Source organism: Diadema setosum, chromosome 4, assembly GCF_964275005.1.
Source record: "Diadema setosum chromosome 4, eeDiaSeto1, whole genome shotgun sequence".
NCBI classification, from domain to species: Eukaryota; Metazoa; Echinodermata; class Echinoidea; order Diadematoida; family Diadematidae; genus Diadema; species Diadema setosum.
The window spans coordinates 17,990,090-18,007,868 of NC_092688.1; the positions used below are offsets into that span (position 1 = coordinate 17,990,090).

The window sequence follows — 17,779 nt, forward strand, 5'->3', positions numbered from 1 at the left end:
GGAAATGCACATGATTTTAATCTTGGGCACTAGGTAATCAGAGTGGACACAAAAAGCTTCTTAACTGTCCACATAAGTCTCCTGAAAAGTTAGTAAAGATTTGTAGCTCTACCGAAGAGAGAAACCCAAGTCTGTTTGCAACATCTATATTTGAATTCAATTCAATTCAATTCATTTATTTTTCATTCTTCTTTTTTCCAACAAAACATAACACATAATAAGTTTGGAATTACATCATAAATATCTGTATTTACTTACACTTCTAATTAATACCATGTTTATGATCCTTCCTATTGCATGGCTGTATCTAGTATTCCTGCAGTGATTTGTGTGTTATGAAGATTGTAGTCTTGCATTCAGATTGTTAGTTTGCTTGTTCCTTTTTTTTTTTCCTCCAGTGTGAACTGACCAATAAAATTGATGCCCGAGTCTAGGGAGAGGAAAACTTTTGAATGCTGTCAAGTGGTAAGCACTATCTGGGCACCCGTCCCGCTTCATCATGAATATTCATCATCTACGTGTATCCGTAATACCGTGGAAATACATGATTTTTACATTTCCCGGCAGCGTTTTTACATTTCCCGGCAAAACTGAACATTTTTCCATCTCCCGGCGAGACGTTTTAACATTCCCCGTTGATGCAATTTTTCGAGATTTTTATATTTCCAAGCGATACGTCTTTACATTCTAAGGCACGTATCCAGCGTTCTGCCATTTACTAGTACAGTATCTTACTGCCTGATGAATATTCATGATGAACGGGGACGGGTGCCCAAATAGTGCTTACCCTGTCAAGTATTCATTAGAGTCCCTAAATAGAGAGAGTTGCGACATGGGAGGTCCGCAATTGAACACATTTTGGAAACAAAATGGAGGTTCAAATTCTTTCTTTTCAAAAGAAACAGATTCTCACCGCGGGTGAATAGAAAAGTTACGTAATAGTGGAATTTCTGGAAACATGGCGGCGTTCAAATCTATGGTTGTCGCAACTCTCTCTATATAGGAACTCTAGTATTCATTGCCTCAGTAGGCCCTCTTGTGGCCAGACTTAGCCAGGGTTACATGATTGGCAGTAATCTACTCTATTGGAATTATAAAGCCAGCTGTGTCTTTTCTTCAATTGTATCATTTTCAAAAGGTAAGTCAAGCCCAACAGGTGTTTAACATTTCAGGAGTTGAAACACCAGCAGGTGTTTAACATTTCAGGAGTTGAAATAAACAATGAATTCCTTTTCTCTGTCCACAACATGAACCAAACATTACAGACATATTAGCCGGGTTCACACGTACACCAATTAGCGGGATACAAATCTCGAGATTTGCATCGCGATCGTCATCCCGAGTTTTTTGCACGTGTGGACAGAAAAAACCCGAAAATTAGCGGGATAAGCATCGCGATGCTAATCCCAAGAAATCTTGCGCTGGTTCGTCAATTAGCGGGATAATTGGCCCCGCGCTGGCACGTGTGAACGGTCGGGATTAGAATCTCGAGTTTTTATATCCCATCATGCAATGCGCACATCACAACAGCGAGGCCTCTGCGAAGGACAAAGGGAAGTGCGCGCAGGCAGTGATAGAGAAGGGCACTGTGTGACCCAGTTTGCAGGCTTTGCTGTTATCTCTATCGGCAATTAGCGGGATAATTCTGTACGTGTGGACGCTCGCCAAATTAGCGGGATACCGATCGCGATCGCTATCCCGCTAATTTGGTACGTGTGGACGCTCGCAAAAAAACTCGGGATGTGCATCGCGATCGTCATCCCGCTATTTTGTACGTGTGAACCCGGCTATAATTGTTGCTGTTGTATAGCCATGAAGGTGTTTACTATTCTAAAAATAACTGTACACCTGGCAACAATATCTAACTATCACGAATATGTATGAACAGTCTGATGTAAACAATAGACCAATGTAACTGATACAGAATGAAGAGAAAACAAGCACATAGATCAATAGGTATGCTCTACTGAGGCTAATCATCATGATAAGAATACCCCTTAAAGGTACTAGCCCACATTTGCAAACCCACGAAAATCAAAACTGCATAAAACAGGTCCAATATGACTTCAAGTACAAGTTATAACAGTAACATACCTCACCTGTTGCTCTTTGTCTATACCATTCGATTAAAGAGAGAAAATCATTGTTTTAAAATCAATTTTCAAACCGGGTCAACCCGACCCAAAATCGAATTACGAGCGCGGGCTAGCTACGTACTAACTGCGACCAGCCCCAACGTGCAGCGTTGGGGCTGTGCCGTTTTCGCATTCAGATCGAGGAGTTGTACAAAACGGGTGCCGTTTCGGCGCTATATTTCCTTAATTTTTCGACAAAAACTACTAGGAATACTTACATGGGTCGATTAAACCTAAATGATTAATTTCGGCGACTGTTTGATGCATTTCATTGCTTATGATGCAGAAAATGTTGTCTTATAACGCGAATATCTTCAGCTCACCGATGCTCACTGAAACTCACAATCACTTGCACAGGCGCACAGCATGCATGCAGTGTGGTGCATTGAGAGCATGCGTAATGCGTACTAATGGATATAGCAGCAAGTCTCTCCACTGTTGCACTAGGGCAGGCCGCTTATTACTCCTAAAAAATGTAGAAAATTTTGCAGTTTCTAGATAAATGGGTGAGAAAAACCAAGTCGAAAAGGTAATGTATTAATTGTCACTGTGTTTATGATAGATATTTAGCCGTGCTTTATTTGTGAAGTCGCCGTGAATGTGGCAGTGATTTTTGCTCCCGCTCAGCTGCGAGGTAGCCGCCAGGACCGTGCCTTGCGGCGCGGTCTCCGGGGCTAGCTACTAGTACGTACATGTAACTTACACAAGTATCGCATGCAAGTAGTACGTACGTGGACCGGAGCTAGCGAGCGTTATGCGCATGCATACGGTGCATTTTCATTTATTTTTATGAAAGTAATGGACTAATTGGAACGAAATTTTGCACAGGTAGTCGGGTACCTAAGGGGGGGTCACCGTGCATCCCCCCCAGGACTCCTCGAAACTTACATTTTCAGGATCCTCATGACATACCAAAACATAATCAAGATGTTAACAGGAACGAAAAGTGGCTGTTCTAGGTGAAATTTAATGTATTCTATTGTTTTTCATAATTTCTTATGTATTTCTTTGTTTTTCAACTTTTTCAACTTTTGTTTTTTCTTTGTTTTTCTATTGGAAATTGTCACTGACCACTTTTCTACCATTATTAGCACAAAACTAATCAATGAAAGTGATTAATTGTAAAAATAATCAGGTTTTCATGACTTTCATGACAGAGCACTGTTTTCCATAGGAAATGTACACAAAAGCACAAAATTGTGCCCGTTTTGGGACGACATTCCGTTACAAAAATGGGCGTGACTTCGCAAAAGTATGCGGGGAAGTTGCAAATATGGTCTCAAAAGTTGCGTGAGACTTGAACAAAACAAAGTCAAGTAAGTTTTGAGGAGTCCTGGGGGGTGCACGGTGACCCCCTCCCCCCCTTAGGTACCCTACTATGTAGGCCCTACATGTAAGTACATATTATATATTACATACATACATAAGGACGGGGGGGTGGGGGGATCCGCCCCCCCCCCTCGAAGTTTCGCGCTATAAATCTGTCGCGAGGCTTCTTGACTTTGTTTGGTCATGTCTCGCACAACTTTTGAGACCAAATTTGCAACATCCGCGTATACTTTTGCAAAGTCATGCCCATTTTTGTAACGGAATGTCGTCCCAAAACGGGCACAATTTTGTGCTTTTGTGTACATTTCCTATGGAAAACAGTGCTCTGTCATGAAAGTCATGAAAACCTGATTATTTTTACAATTAATCACTTTCATTGATTAGTTTTGTGCTCATTATGGTAGAAAAGTGGTCAGTGACAATTTCCAATAGAAAAACAAAGAAAAAACAAAAGTTGAAAAAGTTGAAAAACAAAGAAATACATAAGAAATTATGAAAAACAATAGAATACATTAACTTTCACCTAGAACAGCCACTTTTCGTTCCTGTTAACATCTTGATTATGTTTTAGTATGTCATGAGGATCCTGAAAATGTAAGTTTCGAGGAGTCCTGGGGGGGATGCACGGTGACCCCCCCTTAGGTACCCAAGTAAGGTGTTACTGCAATCATACCCAAACTCCATGCTAACTATGAGACCAATTGCTGCAGGTTTACAAATGTGGGCTAGTACCTTTAAACTAAGACGATCATTCATGCAACACATAAAATTTTCAAAACTAAACTTTCAAAAAAGAGTCCTGTATGATGATAAAACCATAGACCCAGAAAAATTCGCGCATACAATGGTAACAATAAAACCAATAGTGAGCAGCAATACCGTAGTACATGTACTGCACGCATTTGTACAATTTTTATGTTTTGGTGGTTGGCCTGTACTAAGGGGGAATGGGGATCAGAAAGTGGTCACACTATTGAAGGGTGTGTACAGTTCTGGTCGAGGTGAGGATTTAGCATTTAACGTTTTGCGAGATATTCAGAAACCACTCTATGAGATGTCAAAGAGCATGCAATGGTAACAATAAAACCAATAGTGAGCAGCAATACCGTAGTACATGTACTGCATGCATTTGTACAATTTTTATGTTCTGGTGGTTGGCCTGTACTAAGGGGGAATGGGGATCAGAAAGTGGTCACACTATTGAAGGGTGTGTACAGTTCTGGTCGAGGTGAGGATTTAGCTTTTAACCCGTTGAGGACGAGTCCCGAGTATACTCGGGCAGGTGTCTATGGGAAATGCGTGTTGTAGCAAAATCATACCGTCCTCAACGGGTTAACGTTTGCGAGATATTCAGAAACCACTGTATGAGATGTCAAAGAGCATGCAGTTCTAAGGGGTATCAAAAGTTTATTCGATGAAAATCGGTTTTGAAATGACTGAGATATCCAAAAACAAGGTGAAACAAAGAGATCCTAATAAAGTTGTGGCATTTCGCCTTTTATTATTAGCACTTTTTTGATATCTCAGCCATTCGAAAACCAATTTTCATCAAATAAATGTTGAATCCTTCTTAAAATTACAGGCTCTTTCATATTTCATAAGAGGCTTTTCATTATCTCACTTAGGAATGTTCAAAACATGAATCCCCACCTCAACCAGTACTGTGCAGTCCCTTTAAACTTTCAAGTTTCTTGATTCTCATGTTTACACAACTCAGCACGTCAAATGGGGACCCCTCTGGGCTCAAGAATGCTAGATAAGCCATAGCAAATCTTGTAGTTAATTGACTTTAATCTTTGACTACTCTTAAAGATTGCTAACTTTTGAGTCCATCTATATAGGGCTAAAAGAAAACCAAGCTAATCTTCGAAGCTCAATACTTCAAATCAATTTTAGATATTAGCAATGTTGTGTGAACCTTACTAAGATTGAGCGAGAGGCTTTTGAGCTCCATGGCAATTCATTTTTACCTTCTCCCTATTGGCTCTCGCTGTTGCCCTTCGTTGCTTCTCTAGGTCATCCCGTAGTGTCTTAATGTAGTTCCTGAGGTCATCATTGGTGGCCTTGAGATTGGACAGGGCAGCCATCACCTGGGTCCGGCCAGGACTGTGGAAGGTCTGCTTCGGCGACCCATTCTGGCTTGGCGAGTCTGACTTCAGGTTCCTGGAACTTTACACAGAAAGCACATTTGTATGACATAATATTATCACTGTATACTAGTTATGACAATATACCAGTATCTGGAATTGTCATTTGAGAATTTAAAGTAGTCCAGTAAAATATCATCATACTCAAGAACTTCAGAATAATTTTGTGCAAAGAATTCCTTGTTTTTGAGGGGCAGGGGATTCCTTGCAATTAAAAAAATTCTTATGATATTAATATGCAAGGTCACTAGAAGACATGAGGTTATGACATCATAATTTCTCCAGTTATCATGTCGTTATGACAGATTTCACTATTTTGTGTAAAAAATGTGGAAAATTCAGTATTCAATCACTTTTGTATGTGTCGTGGGGAAACTTAAATTTGTGAATGTTTGTTTTTGCTCTGTTTATTCACATTTTATACAAATATGGATGGTTGTTTTTGCTCTGTTTCATCATATTTGATATAAAGATCGATGCTTGTTTTTGCAAAGGTTTATCTACATATCTAATATCAACATGGACCATGCAGAGTTCCCCTTTTAAGTTCTCTTACACACCTGAAGAGAGGAACTTTTCTAGGGGTTGATCCCACCAGGTTGGACGTCTTGCGGCACTCTTCATTGAGCTCCATGACGATGCTGCGGTAGCTGTGGTCCATGCCGCTCTGCGCAGAGCTGGACTCCCGCTCCTTCTGCCTCTGACGCTTGGTCTCCGCCCGGAGCTGGGTCAGCTCCTCATCCTGTTGCCGTAGTTTCTGCTGGAGTCTCTCCGTCTCTTTGGCCTTCTCCTGCAGGAGATGAGAAGGTTAGGCTAATTACTGTAAAACAAAAAAACATTAATGGCATGAAAATTTCGCAAATTGCAGGCGACAGAATTTTCTGCGACATGCATTTTTCACAAATTGCCACTGACCAATTTTTGCATCGTGATAGTTATTGCAATAGTTAATGACTCATGTGTGTGTGTGTGTATATCTCCACACACAAGTTATGTTGCAAAAATCAATTTTCAGAAACCTTTGATATCATGCTTTTGTGAACAGGGCTATAGGTATTGGCTGAAACTCTCAAGTTAAACTAGTCAAACAGCTGACGTCAAGCACATTAGTACAAGAGCCTTTGGATATTCACAGATGTTATTATTATTCTTATGCTGGAGAAAACCTAACTGACACATGGATCTACTGAATAATACAGCACAGATCAATAAGTTTGGTTGCTTCAACCTACGGGATTGCTTAATTCATGGCAATTGAATAATGGAACAATCTTTGTAAAAAAAGAAAGTTTTTTTTTTTTTCATGACACCTTGTCACATTCATGCACTGATTCAGAGATGAACATCTGAATAATAGGTTCATTGATAGCACAGACACAGAACATCAAATAATCAATTTATCTGTTTGATCTACACATTTTTAAGTTAAGAACTTTTGCCACGAAACAGGAAATGCCCTATGAACCCACTATCATCACTCTTGTTACTTTGACTGATAATTGTTCAGCATTAAATGAGGCCAAAGTACTGGAAGGTTTTCACATGAAAAACATACACACACCCACCCACCCACACACACACACACACACACACACACACACACACACACAACCAATCTGTAGATTTGCAGCATATGAGTCATTATATCAATAATCTTGATTCCTCAATAATGTGTTTGGAGAACAGGCACTATATCAACATATTATCCAGGTTATAACCACACACAGTTTTTAATCTTTGAACATGAACAACTAAAGGCTACTGGTAATGTCTGACATTTTGCTGAGTCTGATTTGCATGTTAGGTCCACAATGGTGGCAAGAAATCATATTGTTTGGCATGCAAACTTTTTTCCTAATAAGCTTTTCTGTAATAACAAACTTATAACAACTGCTGTTAAAAGATACTTAGATGAACCTACCAGGGAGGGGAGAGGAAACTTTCCTCTCACCTCCCTAAACCTACTGATGTTGACATAAATTATGTGACCCGCTACAACAAAAGAATCTGAAAGTCGGGGAGGACAATTTTCTGAAAATGGCATGATATTATTCCCTTACTCTTCTACTTTAATTTGATACATAGCACAACTCATAAATGTACTCAGCTGCAAAGATATCAATGATTTTATTAGCGCATGTCAAGTGGTTGAGGAAATCAGAATTCAGAGAAAACCGCCTTCAAAGTTTTCCTTCCGACGCTATCATGATCAGGGAGAGGCGAGACAGTTTCACCACTTGACAATAGAAGGTAAGCTCTTAGCGACCTCCGCGATGTTCATTCAAGCTTAGCGCCAGCGGTCTACGCACGACCAATCAGTTATCAAGATGCCACGCACTGACCAATAAGATCACTCCCTCATTGCTAGGGGCGGAGTCTCGCTGCGGCGCTAAATCCAAATCATGGACACGTTTCTGTTATGTTGACAGTCAGAAAACCATGGCCCAGAAAAAGTGCTGATTTCTTGCCTTTTCTGTGATCATTTAGCTTCGAAATTTCGGCAGATGATAGACAAAACATTAGACTACAAAATTATGCCAAAAACAGAAATCTGGTTGTTTCGACCAATTTTGATGATGTGACTTCAAACTCGATTTTCTCGGCTCAGCCGTCAGTGACTTTAGGATCCTTTTGTTGTAGCGGGTCACATATCGTTCTTCAGCAAAAGGAAATGGTTCTATTAATGAGAGTTCTGGTTTTGTAGAAATTGAAATTTGAGGGTTACAGAAAAAGTCTGGAAACAATCTTGTCACAATGTAGTTTTTTAATATATTTTGTTCCCAAATCAAGATTACATTACAATACACCATCATGATGAAAGCATCCATTTGCAGAATGACTCTGCACGGGAGAGTTTAGAATTAGTTTGGAGTTCATACTATTTGAAAGAGGATTGACAAATAAATTTTCAAAGAAATATCATACAGGTGCATTAGGGCGAGCTGTAATATATTAATGTTTATATAATCATAGGGAAATATTAAAACAAAGAGGAAGATTAGAACCTGAAATATTGAAAAGATCAATTTACATGAATGCATATAAAGGAACTCACTTTTTTTTTAATCAATTGTTATCTAGTATTTTTACCAGCTTATTAGAAGGTCAACTTTAACACTCATATGTGATATATTAAAAGCATTCTGTTGATATATGAAAATACTGTACTTTTTGTCACTTATCAATAAATACCTTTATTACATAACTATGCAATTACAGTCTTTATACCAGAGTATATCATGTGAGAGCAGCAAAACAAACTCATTAAGAGCTGCATATAAAACACAGCTAGGCAAAATATGTTTTATGCCTGATAAGTGCACAATAATTGACATTTTCCAGATCTACATCCACAAGTCAAAACGCATGGGAATTTTACAAAATGTGAAACATATACAAAATCATTTTGACAAACCAAAGTAAACAAATTGATAATGTACCTTCAAAGCTTGCACAGCAACAACAATAATATGGAGAAAATCTTCCTTGGTCCCCATGGTCAAAATCTTACTTTCTCCATATTATCAGAAAAAGACCGACACAGATTTGGAAAACTAACGCTTTTTGTATGCACATATGTTTTAATCCCTCAGATGGTGACACGTCCACATCATATGTTGCACCGCAAATGCATGAGACACAAACAATGTTCACTCTGCTTGAATTCAAGGCAAGAGTATTGACTGAGTCCTCAGTCACCAGTCAATGCGAATGAAACACATGGTCTCGAAACTCCAGACATGAAAACAAACACTGCCAATAAGGCTGACGACATCCCTACATAGTTCCGCTGTAATTCTATCCATATCTCCTCCACAGGGAGTGAAGACATCAAAACATTCAGCGATATGTCTCGCAAAAACGATGTGACTGCATACAGCTCATGAGAGACAAACACAACATTGGAACATCACACACTACCATGAACGACAAACACACAACACAATCAGATCTCTACTCGCAATCACTGGAGAACCAAATCGCTGGGTTTTTGCTCAATCCATTTGGAGCGCGCCTAATCTCTATTGAATGAGCAGGGTAAGCCTGCAATCCACTTGAACGATAACCCTTCCTGTTTGTTTAGCCCTTTCCATACCCCTGACCTCCCCCCCCCCCACCAACAAAAAACCCTGATGTTTGCCCAACATCTGTTAAAGAGCTGCTTTGTAAACACTCAAAGTCTGCCAGCAGATGTTTAAAAAAAAATGATGACCAGCCAATAGAGGACTCACTGCACACCTCCAAGTCTATACTTTTATGCTGCTTCCATTTTATGATGTTTTTGTACACAGTTAATACAAAGTATGCCCAATTCCCACAAGTAATGGTTCACTTGAACAAAATATATGACTTTCCACAATGCCTAATATCTGGTGGTATGAATACAAACAAGCAAAACATTTGGTATCACTGTAACATTATTTGACTGCTAGCTATCTACAATGATGATCCTTTGGGTGGTTTGCAGTGCTACATATTAACAAAATTACAACAATTAAAAGAGCCTGAAGTAGAAAGCATTGGAATGAGGCATGATAGGTGTTAATTCACTTGAAGAGAATTGAGGAGGGGGGGGGGGGGAGAAGTAGAGCTGAAAAGGAGAATGAAAGGTGTAAGAGCTATGTAGGCCCTACCATTCAAAGAAGGCCAACATGAAAAAGATGAATGAAATTAAATACATGAGGACATGTTGCCACATAAATACATATAACAATGTTTAATTGCTAATTGTGTAATATTTCAAATGGTATCAAAGGTTTAAATGGTTTAACAATAACACAAAGAAGGTAGGAAAATAAAAAGGGACATGTCTTTTTTTCAGCTCAGAAAATATTCAACAGGAAAACATGCTCCTGCATAGACATCTCATTATGTTTGTGTATAAATATGAATAATAAACATATGCATGTATATACCTATGTATCACATCTGTATACTGTCAAGAATAATCCCAAGCATTCTCTACTTTTTTCTCCTTTTTTTTTTTTTTTTTTTGTTGTAAGATTTGTTCAGACCAAACAATGGAGTTTCTTTGGGTCAGGTTTACTATTGCCTTTATCCAAATAAAAAAATGGTGAATACTTTACACGATGTCTGTAGTCTTGGCTGCCTATAAAGTGAGAAGGTGTTGCTTATCAAGCTTCCAGTGTAGGCAATCTATTACAGAATATGACGTTCCAAGCACTTGAGGTAGAACTTATGGCCCTCCAGAGTTCGTGCACCATTACCGGCCGTAGTAATGAGTTTATATTGGCTTGAAAGTCCACTGCTTGATGCTATGGTGATGGTCCTATGACCATAAACATCTTCTCCTCTTTCTCCCGGCAACCAACTAGTGGAGAGACAGAATTACAGCTACTCCATTCCTCACAAACTCTCAGAAGCAATGCTTCATTTCTTCCTCTCTGTCTCACATTTGTCACACTTCGGTCGCTTGTCACAGCCTATAGCTCAAGTAGCATCAGTTGAGCAACTTATATCTAATTGAGCATGACATGTGTAACAGTTTTATGTGAGTTTAGGTTTCTCATTTCATAGATGTACAATTCATCAATCCCAACCCCCCACTCCCACCCCCCCCCCCACTTAGAAAGGACTCTTCATGTAGCTTCCAAAAGAGTCTAGACCTTGCAGTTCTAAGAAATCATTGAAATCATAATGTATTTTAACAAATAAAATGTTATTCAGATTTCTGAAATAGCGCAGTCAAGATAATGAATAATTGGTGTCTATATGATTATAGTAAGCAAATAATCAACGTTGGTGAAGGTGATGGGACAAACTATCACTTCCGAGGCGATCTGGATGTAGCTATCTTTCCGAAGCGCAGCTGAGGAAAGATAGCGTACACATTCAGATCGCCGAGGAAGTGATAGTTGCCTGAAACTAAAAGTTGATTACAGTTCGACCTCGATTATCCGGCCATGTCGGGACCAGCGCTCATCCGGATAAGCGAATTGGCCGGATATGGGAGACACAATGTTAATGTATATAGTTGCCGTCCAAGTTGCCGTCCCAGTGCATTGGCAGCTAGGCAGGTAGCGTATCCCGCAACGGTGGTGTAATCTATGCTAGCCTGCGCAAAATTGTAGTCCCTTCTTCACAAAAATAAAGTATGTCTGTATGTGAAAATCATACATGTTTTACCTCATTATATATTGAGAAACCTATCATGCACATCTTATGAAATTAATGAAATAGATTCATGAAAGTCACTGGTTTTTTCTCAATTTTAGGATGAAAAAAAGAAGTCCTTCACTGAGTCCGGATAATAGAAATTTCCGGATAAAAGGAAGCTGGATAATCGAGGTCGAACTGTATTTGCTTTATATTCCACATCTAATTCCCATTTTATTCCACATCTGAAACCGTTTTAGCTGTCTTTAGGTATCCTTAGGTCTTAGGCTACGTAGTTTACTTTAGACGAGTGCGTGTACTTTATGACAAAACAATGAATTTGCTGCGCGCACCGCGCGGCACTGAAGTGAAAGTGAGTTGCACTGTGGACTATCAAGTGACCTGGTTAAATGAAAGTCCACAGTACAACGCACTTTTATTTCACGCGTACTCATCTCGCGTTAGGACTGTATGGACTGAAGAGATCAGCGAAACAAAAGGGACTATCAACATAGAGTGTAACAAACTTTTCTTCTCAGGTGATGTGATGGGCAAAACTACGCTTTATCACGTGATCAGCTCTTGACCAATCCTATAGCAAGATTCTAATATAATCATGAATAAAAGCTAATTTATAATGCTCTTATTTTACCACACTTTGATTATGGTGATGTTGTTTATGGCTCTGCTTGTAAACTGCATATTGATAGATTACAGAAACTACAAAATAGGGCTGGCCAGTTAATAATCCAGATAAAACGGGAATCTCATGTTTCTAACCTGGAGATTCACGATGCTCTGAAATGGGACACTTTGGTAAAAAGAAGAAACAAACCATGACGCAAATCTCTCGTTTGAAGAGGCTACACCCCAGTAAATAATGCCAGTGCATATCTTGGCAATCAATGACTTAAAGTCAAAGATATAAAACACCTGTTTCTTGACCCTGGCATAATCTAAGCATCAGTCATCGCCACAGCGCCACAGGAGGGGGGGGGGGGGGGCACCGCGAGAGGAGGAGATTGTTTTGGTTTTGGCATGGGCCATGTAGCTCCATGGTGCGTGTGTGTGTGCGTGTGTGTGTGTGAGTGTAGACATTCAGCGTATGCAGACAGAGCATGCCTGTACTGTAGTGACCGGAACTATTGTCATTCCATTTTGCTCTCCCCTTCTCCCTCCCCCATCTCTCCCCCCTCTCCCTCCCTCTCTCCCCCTCGCTCTCCCTCTCTCTCTCTCTCTCTCTCTCTCTCCCTCTCTCTCTCTTTCTCAATGATCCAGTCAGCAGGCTGATTGTAACCAGGGAGGTAGTCTCACCTCCCCGTTGTAACTCACTGCCAAATAGCACATTGTCAGCACCGGCAAACTGGCAATGCTCTCCTTCTTATTCCTGTATTTTCGTTATTTACGGGTCAATTTTTTTCGTTCGAAATGTAAAATGGATGACCATAGAATTTCTCAGTAGAATATAAAATTGAAAACTTTAGAAAGGATAGAGAAAATTGAGTTCACTTTGAATGGTCTGCCACAGGCAGATATCCTTATCATGCTCTTACGTAATACGACAGCTGCTTTCTCAGCGATCCAGTCAGCAGGCTGATTGTAACCAGGGAGTAGTCTCACCTCCCCGTTGTAACTCACTGCCAAATAGCACCGGCAAACTGGCAATGCTCTCCTTCTTATTCCTGTATTTTCGTTATTTACGGGTCAATTTTTTTCGTTCGAAATGTAAAATGGATGACCATAGAATTTCTCAATAGAATATAAAATTGAAAACTTTAGAAAGGATAGAGAAAATTGAGTTCACTTTGAATGGTCTGCCACAGGCAGATATCCTTATCATGCTCTTACGTAATACGACAGCTGCTGGAGTCATCAAACCCTGGCTTGGCCTCCAGGTTTGTCACGCCGAGCAGAAAGTTTATTTGCAATGGACAAGTACTTCGACTCCCAACTCTCAAACGACAAATAAACGCACCCCACTTTGGAAAAATTCGGCTGGGGTCTCGCCTCAAACGAGAGATTGACGGCATGACCTGATGACATGTATGTTTAGAACACTCCATGGTATGACCCCAGAATTCTTGTCTGAATCTTTCGATTATCTCTCTCACCCTTACTTTTTGCGTTTCGGAAACAAACTTAGTTTACCCAAACCCTATACTGAATTTCTTAAAAGATCATTTACATATCGAGCGGCAATTATTTATTATAACCTACTGCTGGCTGCTCGATCAGCCTTAAATTTGAATGTCTTTCTAAGGATATGTACAAATTTATGAATCCCAATTGCAATGTATTGCCTGTTGTGACAGGATAGCCGGGTTTATTATGTTCTGTTCTGTTATGTAATGTTTGATTAAGTGATGTCATGTATGTTTTGTTGTAACCTTAATCTCTAGTTTGTTTGTTTTTTCATCCTTTTTTCAATTTTATCTGTATGTATCATTCTATTTCTTTGCATATTGTAAATGCTTGTTTAATCATTATGTAACTGGACCCCATGAAAGACCAGTGGTGTCATGGTGGCACCACTGAATATGGGATATTCCAGCCATTTTAAACTGTAATTTTTATGTTTTTAACAGAAATACATACATACATACAGTCATTACACATTAGCCTCCATCTTGTCTGATTTTCTTCGCCCTATTTTTCACTCAACCCTAAAGCAATCTGAATTCTTGGTTGCGTTCTCACTTCTTGATTATATATGAAGAGTTTCATCACAAAATGGGTTAAGTGCCATTTCTAAACACAAACGTTAACAAAGTAAGTCCATCATCAGATAGAGCAAAATAAATCCTGGTAACATAAAAAGGAATATTCTTGAAATTATGATTAAAATATACCATATTTCTCGTCTTCTTTTGTTTTGTTTTGTTTTGTTTTTAGCAGCTTTGATTGTAAATATCTCAGCTTTACAAGAATGGAGTTAACTCATTTTTGCAACCAAACTCTTCATGTGTACTTGCTCTCTGCATCATTTGCCTAATCTAGGATTACAAAAGATGCCCTAACAAGATAAGTCCTTTTTTTCTGTGGTCTCTTTTTTTTTACAGAATAAAAGTTTAGCAAACTGTTCATCTTTATCTAATCATGATAATCATGAAAAGTTACCCTAATACCCTTATAACATACAAAATTAGAAGAATGCTTGAATAAGAAAAAAAAAACTGATTTGCAGTCATTTTAAAACATTGAAGTCCAAACTGAGAGCATCCAAAGATTTTGTAACATTCTCATAGAATCAGACTGTCAATGATTTGAGGTACAACAATGTCAAATGTGTTGATTTTTGCTCACCCACACTAAACTGCGCAGAATGCTTAACATGGCACCCACAAACTGCATGTATGAACTTACCTTAGTGGAATTTCCTCAACCCACCAAGGTTAAACAAATATATATGCATGTCTACATGTATTGACATCTATTTGTAAATATTTGAACAACATTCCAATTCATTATCTCGATCACACTCTATTTGAACAAAAAAATATATATGTCAAACAACCTCACACACAAAATAAAATACAAGCCCAATTACACATAAACAGCATGCAGAGAGAAGGAATGTGGGGAAATATATATATATATATATATATATATATATATATATATATATACATATGTACACATGTACAAATCCCACATTCCTTTGCTGCACATGATAGTATGTGTTTCTATTTACATGCCATGGGTATATACATGTATATGGAATAGCAGGGAAAGGGATATAATTACACACATATGTATGGAAAAAAACCTCCACAAAGACACACACAACAGCCAAATACACATGCACGTAGGAAAAAAAAACACTCACAAAAGACCTCAACAGACACAATAAACACACACACACACACACACACACACATATGAACTTTACATTTAAACCGAGGACACACAGAGAACCGAGGACGTCCTCGGTATGCAGATCATTCCAAATGGTCTGCTTTTGCATGCTTTTGCATGTAGGGTACATGTTTGTAGGTCCTCGATAAGCATTATTTTAACAAGTCATCAGTTGGATGGTAATATATGAATGAGTCCTCGGTTGACAAGAGTCCTACTGACACACAGGTCCTTGGTTATGTGGTTAAACTCTTATGGGTAAAACAGGTCCTCTGTTTCCACCATAGACGCACACACACACACACACATGCACACACACATGCCTAGAAATGAAAGCACTCACCTGCGCCATTTGTTCTCTGATCTGACTAAGCTGGACCTGAATTTCTTGCCTGGCTTCTTCTCTGGCTTTGGACACAGCCTCAACTTTCTCCCGACCAGCAGCCATGTTTTCATCCCGAAGTTTTTCCACTTCCTGGCCAGAAAACACAAGTAGCACAAGAACATCATTACTCAGCAGACTACGAAAAATGTTTGGACAATATATTATTACAGACTCTTATTCACCATGTGGTCTTTGTGACACAAGAGTTTAGGATTACAGATGTAGAGCAAGATTAAACTACATTAAACTTCCTCATTTTTCTTTCTATGTACAAGGATTGCAAAAAAAAAACACAAACAAACATGCAAAATTCAAAACCTGTAAAAATGTTTCATAGGTCTGACTAATCAGATTGAATTTCTTAAACTAATTGAGTAATCTACTGTTTTATTGTTCTGTATATACATTCCAATATGCTATTTGGGGTTGCTTTTGAAAATGAAGAAAAAGTAAAGTTATTTCATTATATGCTAGGCTCTATGAAAAATAGTGTAATCAAATGAGCAAGAAGAAAATGCTTTGGACCATACAGGAAGATGACATATTACATGAAAATAAGACAAAATAAAGAAACATTCCTAGATATAGTGACAGAAAATGAAAGTACATCATGAAAAGCTGGTATCATTTTATAATTACACATAAACACAGTAGGTATTATTGATTACAGCAGTAATGTGAGACTCATGCTCATATCTTTTTGTCTTCCTAAACACATTCATACATAATCTTGACATGACTGAAAACACCGCATGCTGACCCGAAGGTCTTATCATCACCTCCTTCAGGTTGTTGACGCTCGTCTTGAGCGTGTCGCGCAGCTGCTGCTCCCTCTTCAGATCCTCTTTCAGATACTTGGTCTCTATGGCAACCGCATCCTCCTTGGCCAGTGCCTCCTTCTGTCTCTCTTTCTCTGCCTCCTCCTCCCAGACTGCTTTCTGCTCCTGAAGAGCCTTTTTGATCTGGTGTGGAGGGACAAGGAGGTGAAGCAGTAAAAGATTACAAGAGTGTCGGTGATGTAACTGGCAAACTTTAATTACATCACTACCTGATCAAAATACGAAAATCCATTGTTGTGATGCAAGGCTTCCAGTTTGACACTGAGAAAAATGAGATAATGATTTCTTTTTTCTCAGATTGAAATCACGACTCTGCAGATTTTAACTCAGGTGTAGCAAAGTGCAAGAAGGCCATGGTGACACAGAAGAGATAAGGAGGATTAGGTAATCTATGTTTATTGATAATTTCCAAATGCCAGTATCTATCAGCAAAGAAGGCACAGTGAGGATTAATGGATCTACTAATCTCATTTCATTTCAATCTATTTTCATATTTCTCACATACAGCACAAAAAAAGTATATAAATACGAAAATGATACAAAACATAAATTAGATCAAACTTCACCAGAATGTACAAAAGTTTGTCTTGGCATAAACACAAGGTCTGTATATATGAGAGGTGAGCTATGGTCATCATGCGAGAAATATGATGGGGCCTGTGTAAAAGCAAGCTTGTACAGCTGCAGGTCCCATGATAAATCAGATTAGGAGAACTATGAAATACAGATATTTTTTAGACCATACTATAACTGGTGGAACCGATTAAAACAAACAAAAAATCAAATCAAATAAATGTTACTAGATAAAGTACAGAAAGGATCTAAAAGGATTATTTTTCCATGACCCCCACCTGCTCCTCTGCCTCCTTCCTAAGCTGCTCTCCAAGGTTCCTGGAAGACACCTCCTGCTGACTCAGGTTCTCCCTGAGCTCCTTCAGCTCAGCATCTTTCTCCTGTTTGACAGCGAGGATG

General features: G+C 39.0%; 1 protein-coding gene across 1 annotated transcript in view; it reads right to left on the reverse strand.

Moving 5' to 3' along the window:
- The window catches only part of LOC140227661 (uncharacterized), a 57,705-nt gene that overhangs the window by 11,360 nt on the left and 28,566 nt on the right, over nt 1–17,779 (reverse strand). The window contains exons 10-14 of the mRNA XM_072308077.1: nt 17,659–17,760; nt 16,748–16,930; nt 15,927–16,058; nt 6,172–6,401; nt 5,435–5,633 (exon numbers count right to left, since the gene is read on the reverse strand). Coding sequence (XP_072164178.1) covers nt 5,435–5,633; nt 6,172–6,401; nt 15,927–16,058; nt 16,748–16,930; nt 17,659–17,760 — 846 coding nt within the window. The remainder of the gene's footprint in view (nt 1–5,434; nt 5,634–6,171; nt 6,402–15,926; nt 16,059–16,747; nt 16,931–17,658; nt 17,761–17,779) is intronic.